The sequence below is a fragment of the Bidens hawaiensis genome, unplaced genomic scaffold (genome assembly GCF_021521415.1).
Source record: "Bidens hawaiensis isolate Kalapana, Puna unplaced genomic scaffold, B.hawaiensis_p1.1 tig00013897_1, whole genome shotgun sequence".
Classification (NCBI taxonomy): Eukaryota; Viridiplantae; Streptophyta; class Magnoliopsida; order Asterales; family Asteraceae; genus Bidens; species Bidens hawaiensis.
The window spans coordinates 150,159-172,838 of record NW_027492190.1 but is presented as its reverse complement, the minus strand read 5'-3'; the positions used below and the strand labels follow the sequence as shown (position 1 = coordinate 172,838).

General features: G+C 35.7%; 1 protein-coding gene across 1 annotated transcript; it reads right to left on the bottom strand.

Annotated features, from left to right (window-relative positions):
* Positions 1-8,882: 8,882 nt before the first annotated feature.
* On the bottom strand, positions 8,883-10,341 carry LOC143545307 (glucan endo-1,3-beta-glucosidase-like). Its single transcript, XM_077037227.1, has 2 exons — positions 10,265-10,341; positions 8,883-9,872 (listed from the first exon to the last, which is right to left on the bottom strand). Exons 1-2 carry the CDS (start codon positions 10,320-10,322, stop codon positions 8,911-8,913), a joined length of 1,020 nt encoding a protein of 339 aa, XP_076893342.1. The 5' UTR covers positions 10,323-10,341; the 3' UTR covers positions 8,883-8,910.
* Between the last annotated feature and the right edge of the window lie 12,339 nt (positions 10,342-22,680).

Sequence of the window (22,680 nt, the reverse complement as noted above, 5' to 3'; positions counted from 1 at the left end):
ACGGTAAAACATACACAAAACGGGTAATTGTGTGGATGGGCAAGCTCTTGAACTAACTAAATCTGTATTTTCTAAAAATTAAAAGGACCTAAATTGAATTATAGGTTCACCATGCACATAACCATCACGGTAAGTTATTTTTATTATTATAGCTATATATTATCCATGATCAACTACCTAACTTAAATACCTATTTGTTTCCTGTTCTTTCATGACCATTTCTAAAGATGACAGTGGAATAGATAACGGTGTTTGACAGTTGATGAATAACTTACGTTGCCGTAAAGAAAAATAAAGTTGAGTGAAAATAATTAAACTTTTGTTAAATATTAGTTAAATTTTTTATTTGCAAATTTTTAAATTAATTAAGTGTATCTACTATAATGATTCTTATTATATGTAAAATGGCCATGTATACCATACCTAAATAGCAAAGTATATATCATATGTATACAAAAAAAATTATAATGATATATGTATATACACACATAATTAATTATAAGTATATATGAGTTAATTATTAGATAGTAATTGAAATAGAGTTCACCACAAGCTTGATAAACTTCTCATGAACCCATCTCAAGCTAGCTTTCATAAGTTTAGCAAACTAGGCTTGAGCTTCAACAGCTCGACTCCGCTTTGCTGTGCTCATTTACGCCCCGAGTACTCAAAACCAAAAGTAGAAAACCAAAAAAAATTACGTATTTTCTTGTCTAATTCTAACAAAAAATTACGTATTTGCTCATTTAGCTCGACTCCGCTTTGCTGTGCTCATATACCGTAATTTCTAACCAAAAATTTTATTGGATACAAGAAGTTAAAATTATTAGATTAATGTATTTATCTTACGCAATAATTATAATATACATCCCTTTTTGAGTAATTGACCCTGAAAATAAAAGGCAGCTATAATTACTTCTGTTATTAATTGTAAAACAAGTTGAACTCGTCCCAACTTAGTATACTTAATTGTCCTTAATTAAATAGAAAATCTCTCATTTATAAAATTAATAAAAAAAACTAAAAGGTTAAACATGACTTAAGGTTAAATATGACTTGGTTAATTATAATAAAATTGCTAAATCTCATATTTCGAGAGAATATTGATAATGTATAAATATGAAATTTAATGCTTTTGAAAAAACAAAGATACAATATTGATACCGTATAAATGTGAAATTTAATGCTTTTAAAAAAATAAAGATACAATATTGATAATGTACAGAGTTGAAATTTAATGCTTTTAAGAAAAATAAAGATACAATATTGATAATGTATAAATAAGAAATTTAATGCTTTTAATATTGGTTATCTTTATAGAATTTTTAGTTAAATGGGTAAAAATGATCATTTTTAATTTAAGACAACAAAATTACAAAAATTGTCCTTTATGTTTACCCCAAATTTCACTGGTCCTTTATCTTTCAAATTGATGTTTATTATCCTTTACATTTAAAAATGTAACAGCGTTTGTTCTTTAACTCTAACAAGTTAGTTTTGAGCGTTAAATAAGATCACGTGACTTGCACAATAGTCGATTTATCAGTGTATTTAAAAAAATCATTTTGACAATAAAATTTATGTTTATCTAATTATAAAAAACAAAAGTCTCTCTCTCTCTCTAACAAACCCACTACCGTCACCATCTCTCCTGCATCTTCTCCTCTTTCCAATCATTAAAATCCAGATCGTAAAGAACCCACCAAACCAATATCTTGAAGAACTCATGGCCACACTTTAATTTTCATCCTTGTTCGTGAAAACCAAAACCAAATAGTGAAGAACCCTAGGTGTGATTTTGGGGTCAAAAATTGAAGATCTGGGATATACCTTAATTTGTTTTACTTCCGTCGTCGCCACTCCCCGGCTAGTACCAACCCCACCGGATAATCGAAGCCCACAACATAAGTATTTACAGCAATCGGAAACACCATCGGAGGGATTCACAACTGTCGCGCCACCGCCAGTGGTGTGACGGTGGCGGCAGGCGGGGGTGATGGTTGCTGGTGCTAAAGGGTGGTTGGAACTAAACCCTTTATGTTATCGCTGTTACAGAGGCGTTTGCGACGGCAGCGAGAAACACCTTACGGAACGTGGGTTTCAGGTAGATCGAGTCGTAATACTTTAATGGAGCTTTGATTAAGGGTCCGATTTGGCCGGAATCGAAAGAATGAACTTTGATTAGGCTTCCGATTTGGCCGGAATAGGATGAATGAACTTTGATAGGCTTCCGATTTGGCCGAGGATGATGAATGGGGCTCTGTTAGGTTCCGTTTACCAAAATATGCTAATGGATTTTGATTTGGGTTTCGTTTTGATCGGACGACAGTGGTGGTAGTGTTGGTGGATGAGAGAGAGAGGGAATGGTGTGAAGAAACGTGGATCGGCTCACTGGTAGACGATCAACTTTCCTCGGGTACGAGTATGCTATTTCACCGATGGTTCTCCGGACTATGAATTCTTCCACCTACAAAACGAGCAGCACCGTGAACTTACCCCTCAGAAAGGGACAGAGGGGTCCTCTTTGGGGTAACCCTCCGGTGTGAGAATAAGAGATTGTAGGAGAAGATAATAATAATCTGAGAGTGAGTAAGGAATTGGAATGTATTTTCTTGCTTACCTCCCCTTGTGGAGGTGGTGTGGTATTTATAGTGTTAGGGTTTTCAATGATTGGGCTCAGATCCCATTAGGGCCTTTTTGGCCTTCTCCTATTGCTTTGCGCCACGTGTCCTTAGGACACCTGGTGCTTTTTCATTGATTATTCTCTGACCCAGGTATTTCACCTGACCCATGTGCAATCACGTGGTAGCACATGGGTTTTGCTGAGTTGTCCACCTTTCATTGGCAGCTGTCAACATCAGCATATTCTTATTCCTTAAAGGATACCTTCTGGAAGGTTGTCTGACGAGCACAATCAAGGTTGTCCTTATCCTGATTTGGATAAGGACGAGGTTGATTATGTGCATGTGTGATATGCGCCTATCCTGAGGATGCGCGAGGTCTTCTCTTTATTCTCACGCGCAGATGTTTCATGCGCAGATGTGATATGCGCAAGCATATGTAATATGCGCCACGCGCAGATGTGATATGCGTGAGCATATATGATGCGTGAGCATGTGATATGCGCCACGCGCAGATGCGCCACGCGCAGATGTGATATGCGTGAGCATATATGGTGCGTGATCATGTGATACGCGTGAGCATATGTGATATGCGCCATGCGCATAGGTTTTGGCTTTGTGCCTTCATGATATCTTGATTTCAAGCATCTTGTCTATATCTTGTGGGTTGACCCGCCCCGCTCGATGTTAAGGCGGGTACATACCTCTTCATGGTGTATGGTGGTTCTGGTGGCAGTGTCGGTGGCTTGCCGGAGAAGACGGTGGTGGTGGCTCGCCGGAGGTGAAGTTATGGTGGCAGTGGATGAATTCATAGGGGTGTTTGATTGAAGGTAGGTTGGAAGAAGGGGTATTATGAAGAGGAAGAAGAAGATGATGAGTTTTGGAATAAAACTAAAATGTTTTTTTTTAATATTGTAAAATTACAATAATACCCGGGCAGCACATGATTCAACTTAACGAGATTTTTTAACAGGGTTAGGCCTAAAGGACAAAATGTGTGACATTTTTAAACGTAAAGGACAATAATCATCAATTTGAAAGATAAAGGATCACCAGTGAAATTTGGGGTAAACATAAAGAACAATTTCTGTAATTCTGTCTAAATTTAATTAACTAAAAACATACTTCTGTTCTTATAATTTAACCCTAATTAAAAATTTAAAATATATAGTCCAATAGAAAAAAGCTAGAAATTCAGTTTTTTTATTAATTACACATAATCGATCGGCAAGCAAAACATTTGAGTTTAAAAATTTTTTCAGCCAAGTAGGCCACCAAATAAGAAGTTTTCGACATAACCAAATGACGATCTAATTTGACCGGATTACTTGGTCCAAAAAAAGTATCATATATATGTTGGAAGTTATCATATACAATAATCCAAACATAATTATTTTATGTAAATTAATGTATTTAAACGAATTTTATGAAACATAAATTAAATATAGCAACTTGTATATGTAAGAGGTATTCTTCCAAATGATGTTTGATGTTTTATATAAAAATCGTAGCGTGTGATGATATTAACTCTCTCATAGGTAATTCATCCGATTGTGTAAGTATATCACGAAATTATTTATGTTTAAGCTTCTTGTGCAATAAATAAAAATCTGGTTGGAAGTGTTGCTATATATATAGCGAAGAAATTGATGTTTAACATTTTGACGTCTGAATGACGATGCTCCACATTTAATCAAGATGTTGGATTATATCGTTAGTATGTGCATCGATCCAAGTTACACATATAAAGCACAAGATGAATTAACAAAACTAAAAAAAATCGTATGTAGACGTATGTTTGGATTTTCAATACGTTACTTGTCTACGATGATGTGTTAACTAATGATAAACATAAGGTAATCAAATGCTTATTAAAAACAATATAACATGCAAGTGTTATAAAGTCGTTAGTTTTAATTACAAACAAATGACATAATTAAACATTCTAGTTATTTTATTTTCAAGTAGGCCACCAATTAAACAAGATGTTTTAAATCAACACCAAAGGACAATAACTTTTATCCCATTAGTTTATTTGTTCACACATTGAATATAGACTATATCTTATGTGCATAAAAAATTTGAGTTGTGTAAACACGCATTATTAACTTGACTTGATTATTATACTGATCTTGATTAATATTTAATAGAGATTCTCATTATAAATAATTCATTAGTTTGGAAGATATTAATCTTAAATACTATGAATTGTTACAACAATTTAGGAAAACAAAAAGAAGCTATCTTATTTATAAATACAACACTTAAAATAATTAAAATTGCATTTATATGTTTTTGGAGGGAATCATCATATTGGGTTCTAATATAACTCGCAAAATGAACGATATTGTGATGAGTCCAGTCTTAGATAAAAAGACTGGTAGCTTCGTAGTGGTTTTTAAGCATGGCCGGCCAAGGGGGGTGGCGGGGTAGTCGACGGTCATATGCCCGACACCCCGCTAGACCCGAATTTTATTTTTTTTACATATATGTATTTTTAAACATGCCTGACACCCCGTTAGGACCGTACAATTACATAACCACTAGCTTGGTCTAGTGGCAAAGGGGTATGACATCTAACCAAAAGTTTGTGGGTTATAGTTTTATTTGAGGCATTTTAAGCTTATTTTTATACAAAAGTTTTTTAAACAACTCAAATCATAATCAAGTACACCCATTTAAAATTGAATTATTTAAAAACCAACATGTTTTTTTTACTTAGGGTCCAAAAAATTTCGTTTTTGGCCCAATTTTTTTTCGCATTCTCGGAGCTGGCCGTGCTTTTAAGTAACGGTTTAGTTAGTGCATCCGCTAGTTGGTTGTCACCAGAAGTGTGAGTCACCTGCATGGAACCGTCTTGTACTTTTTCACACAGAAATGAAAATCTAAGGCGAGACGCTTCATGAATGAGTGGAAAACCAGATTAGTCGAGTAGTGTGTGACACTTAAGATGTCGTAGCATATTGGCGGTGTAATTAACAGTAGACATGTAACCAAGTTTGAATAGTAAGGCCATTAACCATTGCACTTCGGTTCTTATAGAGGCGACAACCGGAACTAAACTCTCGTTGAGAAACGGGTAGTTTTGGCTGATGTTAGAGCTCCACGAAATTAGCCGGGTTTGATCCGATGTAAACTATGTATTCGATGGTATATATAGGTTTGTTTATCACTTGCCCAATCTGCATCGGTGAAAGCGTGAAAGATGCAAAGGCAAGTTACGTCGGATTAGCTAGTAGCCTATGGTGCATGGTTCCATGCAAGTATCTTAATAAACGTCTAATTGCATGTAAATAAATTAAGATCGGTTGGTGTATGCATGAACTCAGGGCCGGCCCAATAGCTTTATTGGGCCAAGCTAGGCAGGCCCGTCCCCGAGAACGATAAATAAAATTTAGGCCTCGTGCGAAATGAAAGTTGGGCATCTTCCTTATAATATAAGATCATCAATTATATATAAGAAACAACAATATGAATCCAATTTTTATATAATAAACAAAACAAAAGTAGTGTATGAAAATGATCAACCTAATTAAGCGGATTTTGAGGTTCTCCTAACGTTTTGGGGAGCAAAGCTCTCAATTACCTGCCCCGATTATCGATTACATAGCCCATGTACCCGATTATATATATGATTGTAACCCGTCATAATAATTTTTTTTATAACTATTTCATATATGTTAATATATTTATAAATTATAATATACATTATTATACTCAGACACTCATTATACCTTAAAAGACTAAAAATCCAACTAGAAGGTAAACCACCATTTCTTCCTCACATTCGTGTGTTTCTGAATTAATAAGTTATACGTATCAGGTTTTGGCCTCATGCTCTCATATAGTGATATATATAGAAGTTAAGAAACCTTTGTGTCACACCCTCATCTAGGGTCTAGGAGTACGACCCAATAGTTGGTATCGTATTTGTAAATAAATCAGAGTTGCGTTAATTTGCGGAAGACTTATAAAACTTTAAGGATCGAAAGTGTAATTTATATACACATTCAAAAGACGGGAATAATAAAATACCCGTTTAAGTTGTTACAAAAATATTACTTGTTTATGTTTACAAACCACCATATTAAACTTATACAAAATAAATCCGAGCCATCGGATATTCGTAGCACTTCGTCATTCCAAGCGCTATCATTGTTCACCTGCAAAATGTAAGAAAATACGTCAGCAACGAATGCTGGTGAATACGCAGACGCAGAAATATTTTCTTCTACTTTATTACCCCTCGAGACTACGTCTGCCTCGGCCCAACGTGGCTTAGGATAACAAAGTCAAATAACACATTATAAATATGAGCCTCTACTCTAGGTCACCTCAGCAAACACCGCAACGTTCGACTTAGTTAAGTACCCGTAAATATACACAACGGTCGTACTCCCTGTAGGAGAGCATCATACGACCAAGGGTGGTGCGATCATGCCCATACATCGCATAGTACCACCTATGTAAGGATCCAGACATACGTATACCACAGCCTGAGGGATAGGTTTATACCCTTTATTTATAACGGTTTTAGGAACACATAGTTCCTTGTAAACAATTTCATAAAACAAGTCGACTCATTTTAAAATAAGTAAAAGTTTGGTGGCGTATTCACCTTATCTCTTTAGGATCGGCTTCACTCACCGTCCAAGGGTCTTTCCCTTATTTATCTCGCACCTATAGTACGAGTATAAATATTTGTTAGTCGGATACACGATCCGGCTTAAGACCTTTAGTCTTATTTTATATCTCAACATCGATGAACCTTTAGTTCATTTTCTTTTACTTGAAAACCTTTAGTTTAAAAGTAAATTATAAACCTTTAGTTTATATTAAAAACCCGACGTTTCTTTTTCTCCAAGAAACGTATTCTTTTTCTTTTATTATTTAAGAATACTCATTATTCATTAAATAATATTTCATAACAAAGAGTATACATATATACTTAGACACATATATACGTATTCATCATATTCAATAATCAATCTTTTATTCATTTCATTGTTATGTTTATTTCTCTTTTATCGAGGTATTGAGTATAACCTCGACTTAAGGCTTAAGCCTTTAATATAATATTATATTATATTGAATTCATTATTACGCCTAACCTCAATGGCGTATAGAAACCCTTGGGACTCGAGCAGCACTCCAACGCCGCTTCTTTCTTGATCGTCAAATAATAACGTCAAGCTTCAACACTCGTTGACACGCTTTACGAGATTCTTCGCCATTACAACAACACTTTTGATCGTATGTGGGTGGAGGGTGACACACACTTCAAGGAAACGTCGGTACACAAATGAAGGTTCGGGACACGCTTTACGATGAAATATGGCACGTTTATCGAGGTGGATTGAGTATATGGTTGTCGGGTTTTAGTGAGAAGCTAGAGAGAGACTTGAGAACTGATTTGTGGGATGGCAAGAATGAAACCCAGACCTTGCTATTTATAGACATCATCTGGTGTCCCATCGTGTACCGCGCCAGCACCCTGGGTACCCGTCGCGTACCGCGACGTAGCCCAGGTGAGTCACCCAACAGGTCTGCCACGTGTTGACACGTGGCGGACGTCATGCCACGTGTCATCACGTGTCTTGCTGTCAGACACCTCATCGTGTACCGCGATGGGTGTTTCTTTTGACCTGTCGCGTACCGCAATGTGTAAGGGAAATCATAATTTACTTTTTAGACCCTCAACTTTGGAATTTGGCAATTTCAGTCCCTAGACTTTGGAAAGTTTGATACTTTGATCTCGAAATTTTCACGTTGTTACACTTTGGGCCCTTTGATCTTTTGGTCCTCGGTTTTTGCACGGATTGCACAACCCAAGAACCAGGCCTGAAGCTAGGGCTTCAGGACCTAAAAATTAAAAATATAAAGGCCCCCAATAGTTGTGATCATTTTGATTTTGGTCATAAATACAATGGCTAACTAATCAACTTTGTGACCGTTTTTGTTGGTTGCACATTTTGGTAGCATTTGCCTATTTATAGTAGTATTGTGACAAAACAAAACACGTGACCGTATCAGATGGATAATAAGGAAGTAAACGCATAAATATTGAAGCTTATAGATTGATTAATAGATGATAATTGCATTCATTGAATGAAAATTAAACAAACTTTCTTATTTAAATAGAGAGGCATACAAGATTCGATTCTTAACGTACATAAGACCCGGACTCATAACAAACTGACCCAGTGCATATAGTAGCACTTTTATTCAAATTCAAAATAACATCAAACTTAAACTTAAACCTAAACGTACATAGAAATAATTTTTGTAATCAAAACCTCAGTTGATACTTGGATCGTTGATCAGGAGAGAAAACCCCAAAATGCTGCTCACTCGCGGCTCCTTGTTTCTTGTTCTCATCAAACATTGCAAACAAATACGTCTCTATGGATCTTCCACGCCTAGCGGGCGTCCCATTCGAATTCTTCACATGTGAAATCAAATTTCTATAATAAGTTTCAGCGTTTTCAATTGACGCAAAAGGTCCTTCTGCTGACGGCCATCCACTCTCGGACACAACTATCTCAATATTGCCTCCACCAAGACGTGATTGAGCCGCATAATGGGCATCATACATGGCATCAAAAAGGTTAGAGTACGGTCGATTTTGATCAGTATAAGCGGGTGTTGTTCGGGTAAATAATGCGAATGGAAGATCAGGCAACGCGGGTGGACCAATATGAGCAAAGTAAGGGTAGATGTTAGCAAGCATTGGTGAACCGTTTTGATTTAGGAATGCGATAATTGGTTGGATATAATTCAACACGTTATCATGAAATACGCCTTCACTCGGTGGATATGAGTTCTTTAACAGGCCCGTGTAGGTTGCGGTTGAGACCTTGATTCGGTCAGCAAGGCCTAAGTCTCTAAGGGCGTTTTGAACATTTCTCATTGCTGGAAGTACAAACCCGACGAACTGACGAGTGTCCTTGTTATTTGGATCGACTTCATTTCCCACAGAGATGTATCGGAATCCTACATTCGGGTAACTTAAGATGTTATTTCTAACCCAAGTGGTTGCGGCATTTGGATTGTTGAGGGACTCAAGGTCACCATTAGGTACGTCGAGAATGAGTCCGATATTGGTTCCCCCAAGGGCTCGAAGAGTGGCTGGATTTGGAGCGTAGATTCGCATCCTTGTTATGCCATTGGCTCGGTAAAGGTTTACCACTTGTTGTTCGGTGGGCAAACGTTCGGCAAGTTCTCCATAGCACACACCTACTGATTGTGCATCTGTTTTGCATCAAGTAATAAGTTAATAACAATGCTCCATTTATTAGCGTTTGGTTATAAATATATCTTATGGAGGTATGAAAATGATTACATCCTAAAATCATATATTTAATCGATAGTTTACTCGATCTGATGTCATGCATAAATCTAGACACGTACAACCAAATACCAAGTCATATATTTGTATATTTAGCAAAATGGATATTGAGATATATGAATATATCCATAACTCCGCTTACCAACATGATATGGCAAGCATTAACATAAGTTTGAGTCTTGACTTTCAAGAGGTAATATACGTCTTCTAATTAGCATATTTAATAAGTTACGGACATACACATATAGTAAATTAAGCAGACATATCTATGCATATATAGAGGGAAATTTATTACCCGTGAGAAGGAAAATGTTAATGAGTAAACCAGCGAGTAGTAGGAGATTGAAAGCCATAACGTTAAGTTCGTTGATGGAATTTGTGTTTTGAGCTTTAGAAGCTAACCGTATATATAGTGTCGACTGTCGAGCTTGAGTGGCCCGGTTAGGATATTTTAAATAATACAAGTCATGTAAAATCAAAACTTAGATATTATAATTATTTATTTTCCACAATTATTTTGTGTATTCCACACAAATGGACACAATCCACTTGACTAAGGTTTTAATTTATGTGTTTTCTTGTCCATTAATATTTCTTATAATAGTAGAATAGAAAATGGAAATAATGCCATTGACAAATAACTTTCATTTCTTAAAACCAATTTTATTTTTTATTTTTTGGAGAAAGACTTTTGTAAAACATTGATTAAATTTTGTATTTGTAAATGTATATATAAGGTGGTGTCTTTTTTAGGTAAGTGATCTTAATTTGCATTGATTAAATGGTAATGAATAATGTTAATATTATTATTGATCCATATATATATATATATGAGATAATTCCCAAAATGATTCTAAATAGGAGAGAGAAAAAAAAAGATCTTAAATGGATCCACATTCCTATAGTAACCCATGCAATATGTACTGACCAGACGCTTTAAGAAAATAAACGACGAGATTTGTAATCCAATCAAAAGTTGACACTTGTAAAGGTTCTGACACACCAGACGAGATTTTTAAAAATCTCGTCTGTTCCGACTATATTCCTAACTAAATCCACTTTTCAAAAAACAATCCACCAAGACTGTTTTAATAATGTTTCTTATCTGGCCAATCCATATTTTCTTTTTCTTGAGATTCGAGCTTTTTAAATTTTGTCTTGGTAGACGCATTAACATTGAATTTCGTCTTCCAAGTCAAAATGTTGACATGTTCGGGATCCACGCTGGCATCCGAGTTTTGCTTGGCGATCCCGGTAAAACCCAGTTGGCTCACTCCGTCCGAAGGCACGACAGGTTTTAATGCTCTGGTAAAATCCGGTCGAAATCAGGATTCGAGAGTTTTTTAAATTTAATGACATAAACTTAATTTAATGACAAACTTATTTTGAAGGTATTTACATGTTTTTTGTAATTAAAATCAATATTTTAAATTGCCAAGAACATTTTATAAAATAATTAATATACACGAAAATTGTTATACGAGTTTGAAAAATAATTTACATCTCTGTTTGGACGCGTTTAATTATTAGTCTGCATCGTGTGTGATTGTAAAGGTTACTTTAATTATAATACCAAAATACCCTATTCATAATTCCTCCGTGTGAATAACAAAATCTGGCCCATATATAATTTAACTTGTCTGTGGAAAGAAACAACGTTAACGTCTTTTAAGTGTTGTATCTAGTATTATAAGTTATGACTTTTAAGTTTTAATGTGTCGCCTTCAAGTGCTGGAGAAATCAATAGTTAAGGTTGAACAATAAGTCATGATTGTCTGCTCAAAATTAAATAACGAAAAACTATGCCATCGGGATAGGTCGCCAGAAAACATGTGCTTCACCTTATAGCGTCGTCGCTGTAGGCTTCTTATTTAATGTCGTCGCTAAGTGTCACGCACCTATTCTTGTGGTGAACTATGCATTAATCTAGGATTCGGAGGACAAAAACAAAGTTATAGATTTTTTTTTCTTCAGGACATATATAAAACTTGTCTATTTTACTTTTATATTAAAGGGTAAACTCAGGGCCATCTCGTGGGTAAGCTAAATGAGGCAATGGCTTTAGGCCTCAAAATTTATAGGGCTTCCATCTTAAATAAGAGTTATGTATTATGAGATTTTGAAAGTAGAGTTCTTTTAGAATTAGTAACTCAATTATGAGCCATAAGCTAAGAATGATTGCTTCATATCCATTATCACGGCATATCATCCATATTCTGTAATTCTTGTATACTCTCTAGCGCTATACACATAAAGAAAAGAAAATAAAAGGCCTCAACATTTTATAGTTAGTTTTAAGCATCCGAGAACGTTGAGACAGGCCTGGGTAAACTAGACGCTGAATATTTGTTTTCGCGATAACACATTAATTAAATTGTCTATAATAATATACATATCTTGCATAAGTTATATATGGAAGAAAATACATATCTAGGTCGAGGTCGAGGTCGAGGGGGAGAGAGAGAGAAACATTCTTTCAAGGTTTGTAACATACAATTAACGTATGTATTAAGCCGCCCACATTTTTTTTGAACGACCAACAAACATAGAATGCCTAGTTACTTCGTACGGGGTGGCCCGTGGCCCAATGACTAAAGGTCACCGCCAGCTAGCCCAACACAGCCGTACGAAGCCCTTAAACGCCTCTAAGTTATCTCCAGTTTCAGGGTAAAGCCGAATTTTATAGTTAAATGTGAAATTAAGAAATTAGAACAAAACATGGTTGACCTCCTTATCTGGCTTCCAGTCTACTAAGGACAGCTGGCTCAGACACTGGCTTTGAGTTCGGACTTCCTTCTTTCTATGACCAGATCAGGAGCTGCATGATCCGATGAGCTATCAGCTGAGAGACTGGCTTCTCGGTTGTTAGTAACGACTCAGACAGAGCAGCTTACCTTGCTATGGTGAGTTATAGAATCAATTGAGCGAAGCTACCTACTTCCTAACGACTTTCTAGACAAAGTTAGTTGTGGGACAAGTTTTAATATTGGATGGAGTGTCAATTGATTTTTATTGACCCGGCCTGACAGAGTCACATATTTAAGTATTTAACAGGCTGGTTCTGGAAATTGATTTTCCATGCGATTAATACGTCATTATAATGGAGCACACGTACTTAATTTGGGCAAAGATATGTGTGTATATTTACGTATTATATAACTACGCTGTACAATGTTCATATTTATCTATGCAAGCGCTTTTTCTTATTATTTAAGTGTGCAAGAAAGCTAGCTACATAACTAGTACTACGGCCTAGAAACCAAAAGATAATTAATCCTTAGCTGAATCTGATATGATAATATCTTATATCTCAATAGCCAGATTGCAACCGATCTCTGTAAAACATATGTAATCTCAAACACACATATAAAAGGCATTGTATTACAGTACGTATTCCCTGATCATAAGCACAAGGATCCGCGGCGCGACAAGCTTGTCCAAACATTAATAAGCAGATAGAAAGTCACAATTCGCATATTATGAACATCGTTAAAACAACCTTTTTGTTGTACATTTACATGTGAAAGCTGTTAAATTAAGCCCAGCTGAAATGCAGCTCGGCATCACGTTGAGAAACTAGAAATAGTTGCTTCACGCTGGTGAAGGGCTAGAACCCAAGCTAAAAAGTGGTGATGATATGGAAATATAAGGCTGATCACTGTAGATATAGAGATAGAGATAGAGATAAATAGGTGTTTTTGAAGAAATACTTGAAAATTTGAAGTGCCAGCTATTTGAGCACGCTTGTGGGTATTAAGAATATTGTAGATCATCTTATGACGGGTTAGGTCGAGGTTTAATTTTTTTTTTTTAATAAATATTGATCCTTTTATATATAACACAAACCGAACTATATCTGGATAATGGGTAAGCGAGCAACAGGCTGCGCCGCTATCCCCTTTTGAATCGCAAAGCCTATTCTACTAAATATAAATCCTTGGTTCCTCGGGCTCTGCGAGTCACTGTGGATCACCTTCTGCACCCGCTCCAAGAAGCGAACCGCCTCGGGAGCTAGGGATCCAAAAGTGTCAAAGGCAAATGGAATGAACACGTGCTGATTCTCCAAACACGATGTCTCATGCTTAGCAACCTTCCTAGACTCCGCTCTCAAAACCGCCTGTCCTGGTACGAAGCCACTGTCTCTCAGCCCCACCAACGGGGACACCCCAGTGAGGTCAACACACGCATGCTTACCCCCTGCCCAGCCAAACACAAGAACATCCGCAGGACGCGGGGTAGATCTTCCCTCACGCGGATCAGTCAAAAAGTTAACAGGTGCCTCTTTCTTGGCTGAGATCCCGGCACGTCTAAGCACATCCCATAACACATCTCTAACCCAGTCACGACGATACTTTAATTTGTGTGTATTGATGTCGCTGCTAATGCCTATATATATATATATATATCAGAGACGGAGTTCCAGATTTCTTACGCAAAAAAACACAATTAATTTACATGAGAGTTTGTTATTAATTAAATTGAACTAAAAATGTAATAAAACACGATAAACTTCTCACTAAAATCATTGTTACATTTCATTAGTTTATATAAAATTACACGAGATAGAAACAAGTGGCCATAGTTTCACCAGAGTCTTCTAATTGCCACAGTGGACAGATCTTGAGCTTCACCGTACGATGGTGATTGACGGTAGCGGATGTAGATGGTTGACAGTGGCGGATGAAGTCGTCCAAAAAGATGGGTTATGTATAAAAAAGACATATTATATTGAGAATGAGAAGAAGAGAGACAAGGTCCGGGAGATGTGTGCCCTTGGATCCTCTTTTTATGAAGGGCCAAGAGCAGCCCTTCTAGTAGCACATGCACGAACCGGTGTATTTGCGGCGACAACGTGCAATAGTCGCAAAAGGCAAGTATCACCACTATAGCATGTTAATACCCTGATTTTTTGTAGTGCTTTATTTGATTTATTAATTAAAAAAAATTTGAACTAAATTTTTTGCATTTTACAAGGTTTAAACTCATGACCTCCTATTTCACATCTTAACACCCCATCAAAGTGGGAATGACCGTTTTATTAATTTGATATTGTGTAATTTCTTATTATAAATAACCAAACTAATCAGATAATAAACACAAAATATATAAAGATGGAATTAAGTAACAAATGCACTTTTAAATCAACAAATTTATTAATTTCGGTTAACTTAATTTTTTCGAAATAAGAATACCACAAACAAAATTGAAAATTGATAGAAGTTCCCATTGTTGACTGTTATGGATATAACAATAACGAAAAATCCCCCGAAAAAATAATAGAATGAAGCAGGCTTGGGCTGGGGATTATAACATTCAAATATATATAATCTAAACCTAACTCATTGCCCACTTTTGATTCGATCGATCCGCTATTAGGAATCATGGTAGAGCCAGCATTTGATGTGGTTGAATAGATACCGGTACAATTGGATGTTAAAATCTAATCCGTTGCAAGAGTGTGTGTAAGACATGGCTTTCTTTTATATCACTCATCGTTTTGTTAAAGCTCACTTGACACATAATATCAAGAGTGATCGTGACAATCGTCAGCTTGGACATAGAAGGATCTGCCATTATAAAAATTGGTCTTGGAGTTTGTTTCGTTACGACGACATAATTCGTATATCTAGAACTATGCCTATGGGCAATTGGTGTTGTTACAACAAGATAATTAGGGATGACAATGAAACCCGAACACGATGGGAAAACCCGAAACCCGATATAAATAGGACGGGTAATACCCGACCCATTAGGGTTTGGGATGGGTTTGAGATTGGTTTTGAAATTTTTTGCGGGTTTGGATTTCAAATATACCCGATTGCCCAACATGATTACCCGATAACATAAACTCATTTACCCGATTATATACCCGATATAGCTTGTTATATTATATATACTATATTCCAAATATATTATTTGTCGGAACTTTTCATTTCAATTATTTGAGACATTTAATCTTTATGGTGACCATCTTTGTAATCGATTAGTTATATTTTGTCAAAACCCGATAGAAACCTAGCGGGTTTTGAGCCGGGTATACCCGACGAGTATTTTATCAAAACCGAAAAGAAACCCGAAACCCAATGGAAAAACCCAAAACCCGACGGGTAATTACCCGATTAAAACCCGACGGGTTTGAGATGGACTTTCATAAGCGGGTATTAGTTTGGGAATACCAAAGCCCGACCCAAACCCGACCCACTGCCCTCCCTATAGATAATTCGTATTGTTGGTTCTTGTAATGGCCTTGTATGTTTTCTCCTAGAGGTGTTAAGCTTGTAGTAATTAATCCTTCCACTAGGAACAAAAGGAAAATTTTTATAAATAGGAAAAATGAAAGGGGTGTAATGGTTTATAGGAGAGAGAAAAATATTTTAGGTTTCTAGGTGTTTCGCTATTTAAAATGGCGGAACCCACCATGATTGCAGAACGTGTTAGAAACGGTCTGGTGAGCTAAAGGTTATTTTGGTGTTCCGCCATTTGAAATGACGGGAGCGACATATTAACCTCATGTTCCGCATTTGAAATGTCGGAACACAAATTTTACCCCTTATAGGCTGCCGCTATTCATTTTTCTCACTTTCGCCATTTGAAATGACGTAAATGAATAGTATGATACCCGACACATCTGATGATGGCTTGTTGACCACACTATTCACTTCCGTCATTTGAAATGACGGAAGTGAACAGTACCTACATTTTATGACATTGACATAACTTTTCTGGTATATTTTTTACCACAATATTCACTTCCGCCATTTCAAATGACGGAAGTAAATAGTGACATTTCTATGACACTGACTTTTTGACATTTCTATGACAGTGCTTTCTTTTTGATCACATTAAACACATTTGAGAAGATTTTTTTATTTTTTTAGCATACTATTCACTCATACCATTTCAAATAGCGAAAGCGAACAACATATTTTAAATACTTTATAATAAAAATATCATAAGTAATTAATTTTTCTTTATTAATTTGTTTATTTAATAAATATATAAATAAATAAAGGTAATTAAAATTAAAAAAAGTATAATTTAAATATGTAATTTAATTATTTCATTTTCTCTATTAATGTGTTTATTTTATATAATAAACATGTAATAAATATTTTATAATAAACATAATTAGAAACACATAATATATACAAATAATATATACAAAGATAACATTAATTAACTTAAGTTGGTCAAAAAGGTACCAGAAAAGTCATGTTAATGTCATAAAATGTCAGTACTGTTCACTTCCGTCATTTCAAATGACGGAAGTGAATAGTGTGGTCAATAAGACCTCGTCAGATACGTCAGGTATTATACTATTCACTTACGCCATTTGAAATGGTGGAAGTGAGAAAAATGAATAGGGGCAACCTATAAGGGGTAAAATTTGCGTTCCGTCATTTCAAATGGCAGAACATGTGGTTAATATATCACTTCAGCCATTTCAAATGGCGGAACACCAAAATAACTTCCAGCTCACCAAACCATTTTTGACATGTTCTGCGATCATGGTGGGTTCCACCAATTCAAATTACGGAACACCTTGAAACCCAAAATATTTCTCTCTCTTGTAAGCCATTAGAGCATTCTCATTCCATCCATTAAAACATCCCCTATCTTTAAATTTTAAAAAAATATTTCAATTTCTCACTTCATCTAATCCCCTATTCATATACCCTATCTCTAATTTATAAAAATATGCTACAGTAACTCTTTATTTATAAAAAGCTACTGTATCCCTCCCTATCTCAACTCCTGGACTTTCACCCGCCAATTTCATCATCTCCCGCCCATCTTCCTTTCCCTCTTACTCTGAAGTAGGTTAATCTACTTTCTCCTTTTTTGCTTCTTTCCCTATGAAACAAATCGGTGGCAAAACCTAAATCAAAGAAATCTTTGTTCATCGACAAAAGCTACAGCAGGTACTCTCTCCATATCTCAGTTTCAATATGTTTATTGTAGGATTAAAATTATTAGTATGATTTGGAGGTGTTCTTACAAATATGCCGGCATGATAAGAGATGTTAATTAGGGTTTGTAGATGTTCTGGTTCCATGTTCTTGGATAGTAATTTGGGTTTATTGGTGTTTGTTGATGGATTGTAATTTGGTTCATGATTAGGGTTTAGGGTTTGTAGATGTTTAGAGTTGTATACAAAAAGCGATTTTAGTTTTGATCATTTTATTTGTTTTTATGTTGAAGTTGATAATTTGAAGGTTTGAATTTGTTACTATATGAGTTGGGATTGATAACCAGCACTAGGTGGGACCATGTCAATGATCCAACAACTTGAATATCATCCATCAATTGTTTGATGATTACATTGTAACCAAACATTTCGATTCGATCTTTAATTTTATGAATGATCCCCTGCTTTCTTCAACCTCTGTTTCAGCAGAGATGAATGGTTAATTAGTTGACCAATCAATGAATGGTTAATTGGTTAACTGGAAATCACTTCCAGTTATGAAGGTGTGGAAGGGTAGTTTGGGAATTTATTAACAAATTAAGTTCCTTGCTTGCTTGATGGATAAAGATTTTGGGTTTGATGATATGTTTTGTTGGTGATTTTGAGGGATGGCATTTTTTTAAAATAAAGTGCTGTGAACTTCTTTAAAAAAAAAGGTTTGGTTTACTTTTTATGGGCTGCTGAGTGCTGAAATGCCAAATTTGGCTTTCTGATCTAATGCAAATCTACTGATTTGCCCTCACGGAACATACATAATTGTCTACTATTTGAGCTTGTAGTAATTTGGTATTTATAATAGATAAGAGAACACATTCATTTATTGTTTTATGTTATGTGTTTGGATTGATATGAGAGTAAAAAAAAAGCAAGGTTGATTATATATACATGCATGCATATGATCAATAAAATGCCGTATTTCTTTATCAATCATAATATAATGATCTTTGTATCATATTTTAGTTTTGAGCATGGATTCACAAGATCAAGGTTTATCCTACACCAACCTTCTTTGTGGGAATTCTATTGTGAGTCTTGACGACTCTCCACCCTTACCCACAAATCCAAACAGTGTTAAGAAATCAAAAAGGGGAGTGAACTTCACCGCTAAAGAAGACGAGCTAGTCGTTGCTGCATGGCTTAATCATAGCCTTGATTCCATTCAAGGAACGAATCAGAAATACTCTCAATTGTGGGAAAATATCTATTTGTACTTCGAGCAACATAAAGAAACCACAAAAAAATGTCAATCAAGTCTTTATCAAATCGATGGTCTAGCATTCAAAAGGCCACTAATACTTTTTGTTCGTGCCTAGATCAAGTTGAACGATTAAATATAAGTGGCATAACCGATCATGATAAGGTAAAATTCCACACTCTAATTTGTTTTGTGAGTATTTTATAATGTTGGGTTAATCTTGACGGGTCGGGGTCAAAGTTGGGTCATGAAATTAAATTAAGTTTGCTTTTAATGGGTAAGTTAAGTGTCAATAAAGCAAAGTGAGTCCGAACCAACATAAAAATACTTATTTTGTTTATCTAACATGTATTTTATTTGTTTAAATGCAAGTTTGAAAAGGCAAAGTTTATGTACCATAAACAAGAAGAATGCAACTTCGCGTTTGAGCATTGTTGGAACCTATTAAAGGACCAACCTAAGTGGATTTTACGAGACGCGAAGGGCGAGTCAAAGAAAAAGAGGATGACGGTCCCATCCCAGACCCCAACCACAACCCCATCAGAGGCTGGAAATGCAATTGAAAATGAAGTTATCGAATTGGATCGACCACTGGGTAGGAAAGCTACAAAACGATCACGAAAAGTTGAAGGTGAGCAAACCGAGGAAATCAAACAACTCAGAAAGATGAAGTATACACTTTTAGAGGAGTCACATGCTCAAGAGAAAGAGTTTTATCGCCTTCAGGCCGAGAAGATGGCGTATGATAGACTTGCTGAAGAAGAAAGGATGAGATTGAAGGCAGAAAAATTGAGAATTGAAGCTGAGAAAGCGAAGCTTGCAAAGAATGAATCCGATCAACGGATTATGATGTTGGACGTGAGTGTTATGACAGAACTCCAACGACTATATTTTGAGGAACTTCAAAGAGAAATCATAATGAGACGCAATCGTGATTGAGATAATCAACTTTAAAGGCCGAACAATAGTGCATATATATTAGTGCTACAAGAAATCGTATTCCCCTTTTTGGTGTTACATGGAAGTCTTATTGCATAAGAACAGATTTTTTTGGCATTGTCTAACCTTATACTTTTATATTTTTTGGGTTTCATGAATTCAAAGCCTTCTGGCCTTGTGGATGCTGGACTTATTTTGTTTTTAATTAAAGGTTGTTGAAATGTTGTTTTGTTTGAAATCAATGTGCTTTAGGTTGCAATTTAATGTGTGTGTTTTGTTTCGGAATCGATATTTTTGGTACCGGTACAGTACCAAGCTCATCCCTAAATGGAACTCAGTTGAAGCGTTGTTCAATGAAGTGCTATTTTGGATGAAGTTAATTGGGACCTACGAAGAAATTTAAACGCATATCGATTATAATGTTTGGTTTAATATACTATATGAGTTCGAGCCGACTTTAGGCTTGCATAACGTTTAACGCAATTTTTCTGAAGGTTATTAGAATTATTTTAGACGAAAAGTATAATAAGACAAAATAGTCTTTAGTTAAAATTGTAAATGAATAGAAAGAGAAAAAATAATAAAAAAAGAATGTAGAGATAAATATAGAGGTTAGGATGTGTGGTGTTTTTTAAAATGAGAGGCATATTTTAAAAAGTAGTGAATTTTTGTTAAATTATGAGGTTAAAGATGGTGGATGGGATAAGAATGCTCTTACACCCATTTCATTTTTCCTATTTATAAATTTTTTTCGGAACAAAAGAAACTTCCAACGCTGCCCTATCGGCCTAATATGAATGGAATTGGAATGATTAGGGCAGTAGTATGCTGGGGTTTAGGTTATAATCCGTGCACAGATGATTACAAGGTTATTGTAGGGTTTAGAAATACATGATGCAAATTGAATTTGAAAGAATTTCTTGTTGTAATTTCTTTGGATTTACCCACCTCTTATGACTATGATGTTGATGATCTTAGTCTCGGGGTTTTAGAAGACTGCCTATGCATCTTTTTGTATATTACCCTGTTTTGTAATAAGAGGTGGGTAAAGAAAAACAAGTGGGAACTATATATTAGCCTCGCAACAAGTCTGATGTTGCACACTTCATGTCATATATGTTGGATTCATAAAAGATGTCTAGCCTTGATGATTGTGCTCGTGTGCCCAATGGACACAAATATATCAGTGACGGTATATTTGTCAAGAGCCTCGTACTCCCCACCTCCATGCTAATGATAATTATGTGGGACCATAGAGAAATGCCGAGGTTCGATCATAATGTCCTATCCTTTTTACACACATACACGTATATATGTTGATGGTAAATTGTCCTAATTTTCTGTTTGTATATACATGCAATGCATCAGGGGCAGGGAGATACTAAAAGTGTTAAAAGCAGCAACATAAGAAAGAGGAATAGGAGCAAGAGGCCTTGCAGGCATAAAAAGCTTTCCGAATGAGTGCAAAAGTTATTCAATTATTAGCTGCTGCCTGTTGCCTGTTGGTGGTTTTTTTATATTTTTATTATTATCCAATATTAATAATTGTATGGAGATATGTTTATGTACATTTATTAAGCTTTACCGATTGTGTAACATGCAGTATATACTTCCATGTGTTCTGTAATTTGTACCATTATAATTACTGTAATCTCCATATTTGTTCTTTGTAATTCACACATTCATCTTTTGTAGTATGCAAGACTTTCAATAATCCTTTTTTGTTCAATTACTTCCGATGTACCTTGGCATAACTTGAAAACCAGTCCTGTTAATCTATGTATATTAATATGGAACAGCATATTAACTTTTCATATTTGTATCTCTTCAGTCAAACCTTTATTGCATTTATCTTGAAGAATTATATAAGAAATTATTTGTTTCTTCTAAGAACAGAAGAAACTAAGACGGGCCTAGAGGAAACTAGATGATTTATATCGTCGCCACACACCAAGATTATATCGTGTTAGCTCTATTGTAAATTTCTTAAAAGTAATACAAATATTTCTATGTTTAACTTCTCAAAATTGTCTAGAGTTATCTACCATATATTCGCAACATGGAAGTGTGTACGGAAAGTGGCAAGGTACAAATCTTGGAATGAATCTAAGGGCACCCGGGGCACCACGTGATGAAGGGTCATCACGCATGATGGCATCACTCAACACCGCCGCCGGTGGTGCATCACGCGCGTGATGGCATGGTTGAGTGATGGCCATCACGCAAGTGATGGTGGGTTTCGAAGGCAAAAAGTGACCGTTGAGGGGAAGTAGCCGTTGGGGGGGGGGGGGTTTAAATAAAAAAAAAACAATATAAAACCAAAACCAAAACATAAACCAAAACCAAAACCAAAACATAAACCAAATCCAACTCAAAAACACTCTCAAACTTCCCCTTCATTCACAACAAAAAATATGGCATTTCCGAATCCCTCGCTTCCCTTAGACACCGATAGCTCTTCGTCTTCGGACGATGACATTCTCGAATGGTTCCCGTTGCTATATAATGAACTTGAAGGCCCGAGCCATCCAAAGAAAAAAGTGGTGGAGCGTGATTGTATACATGCCCACGACGTGCTAATGAACGACTATTTTGTGGAGGAGCCGAA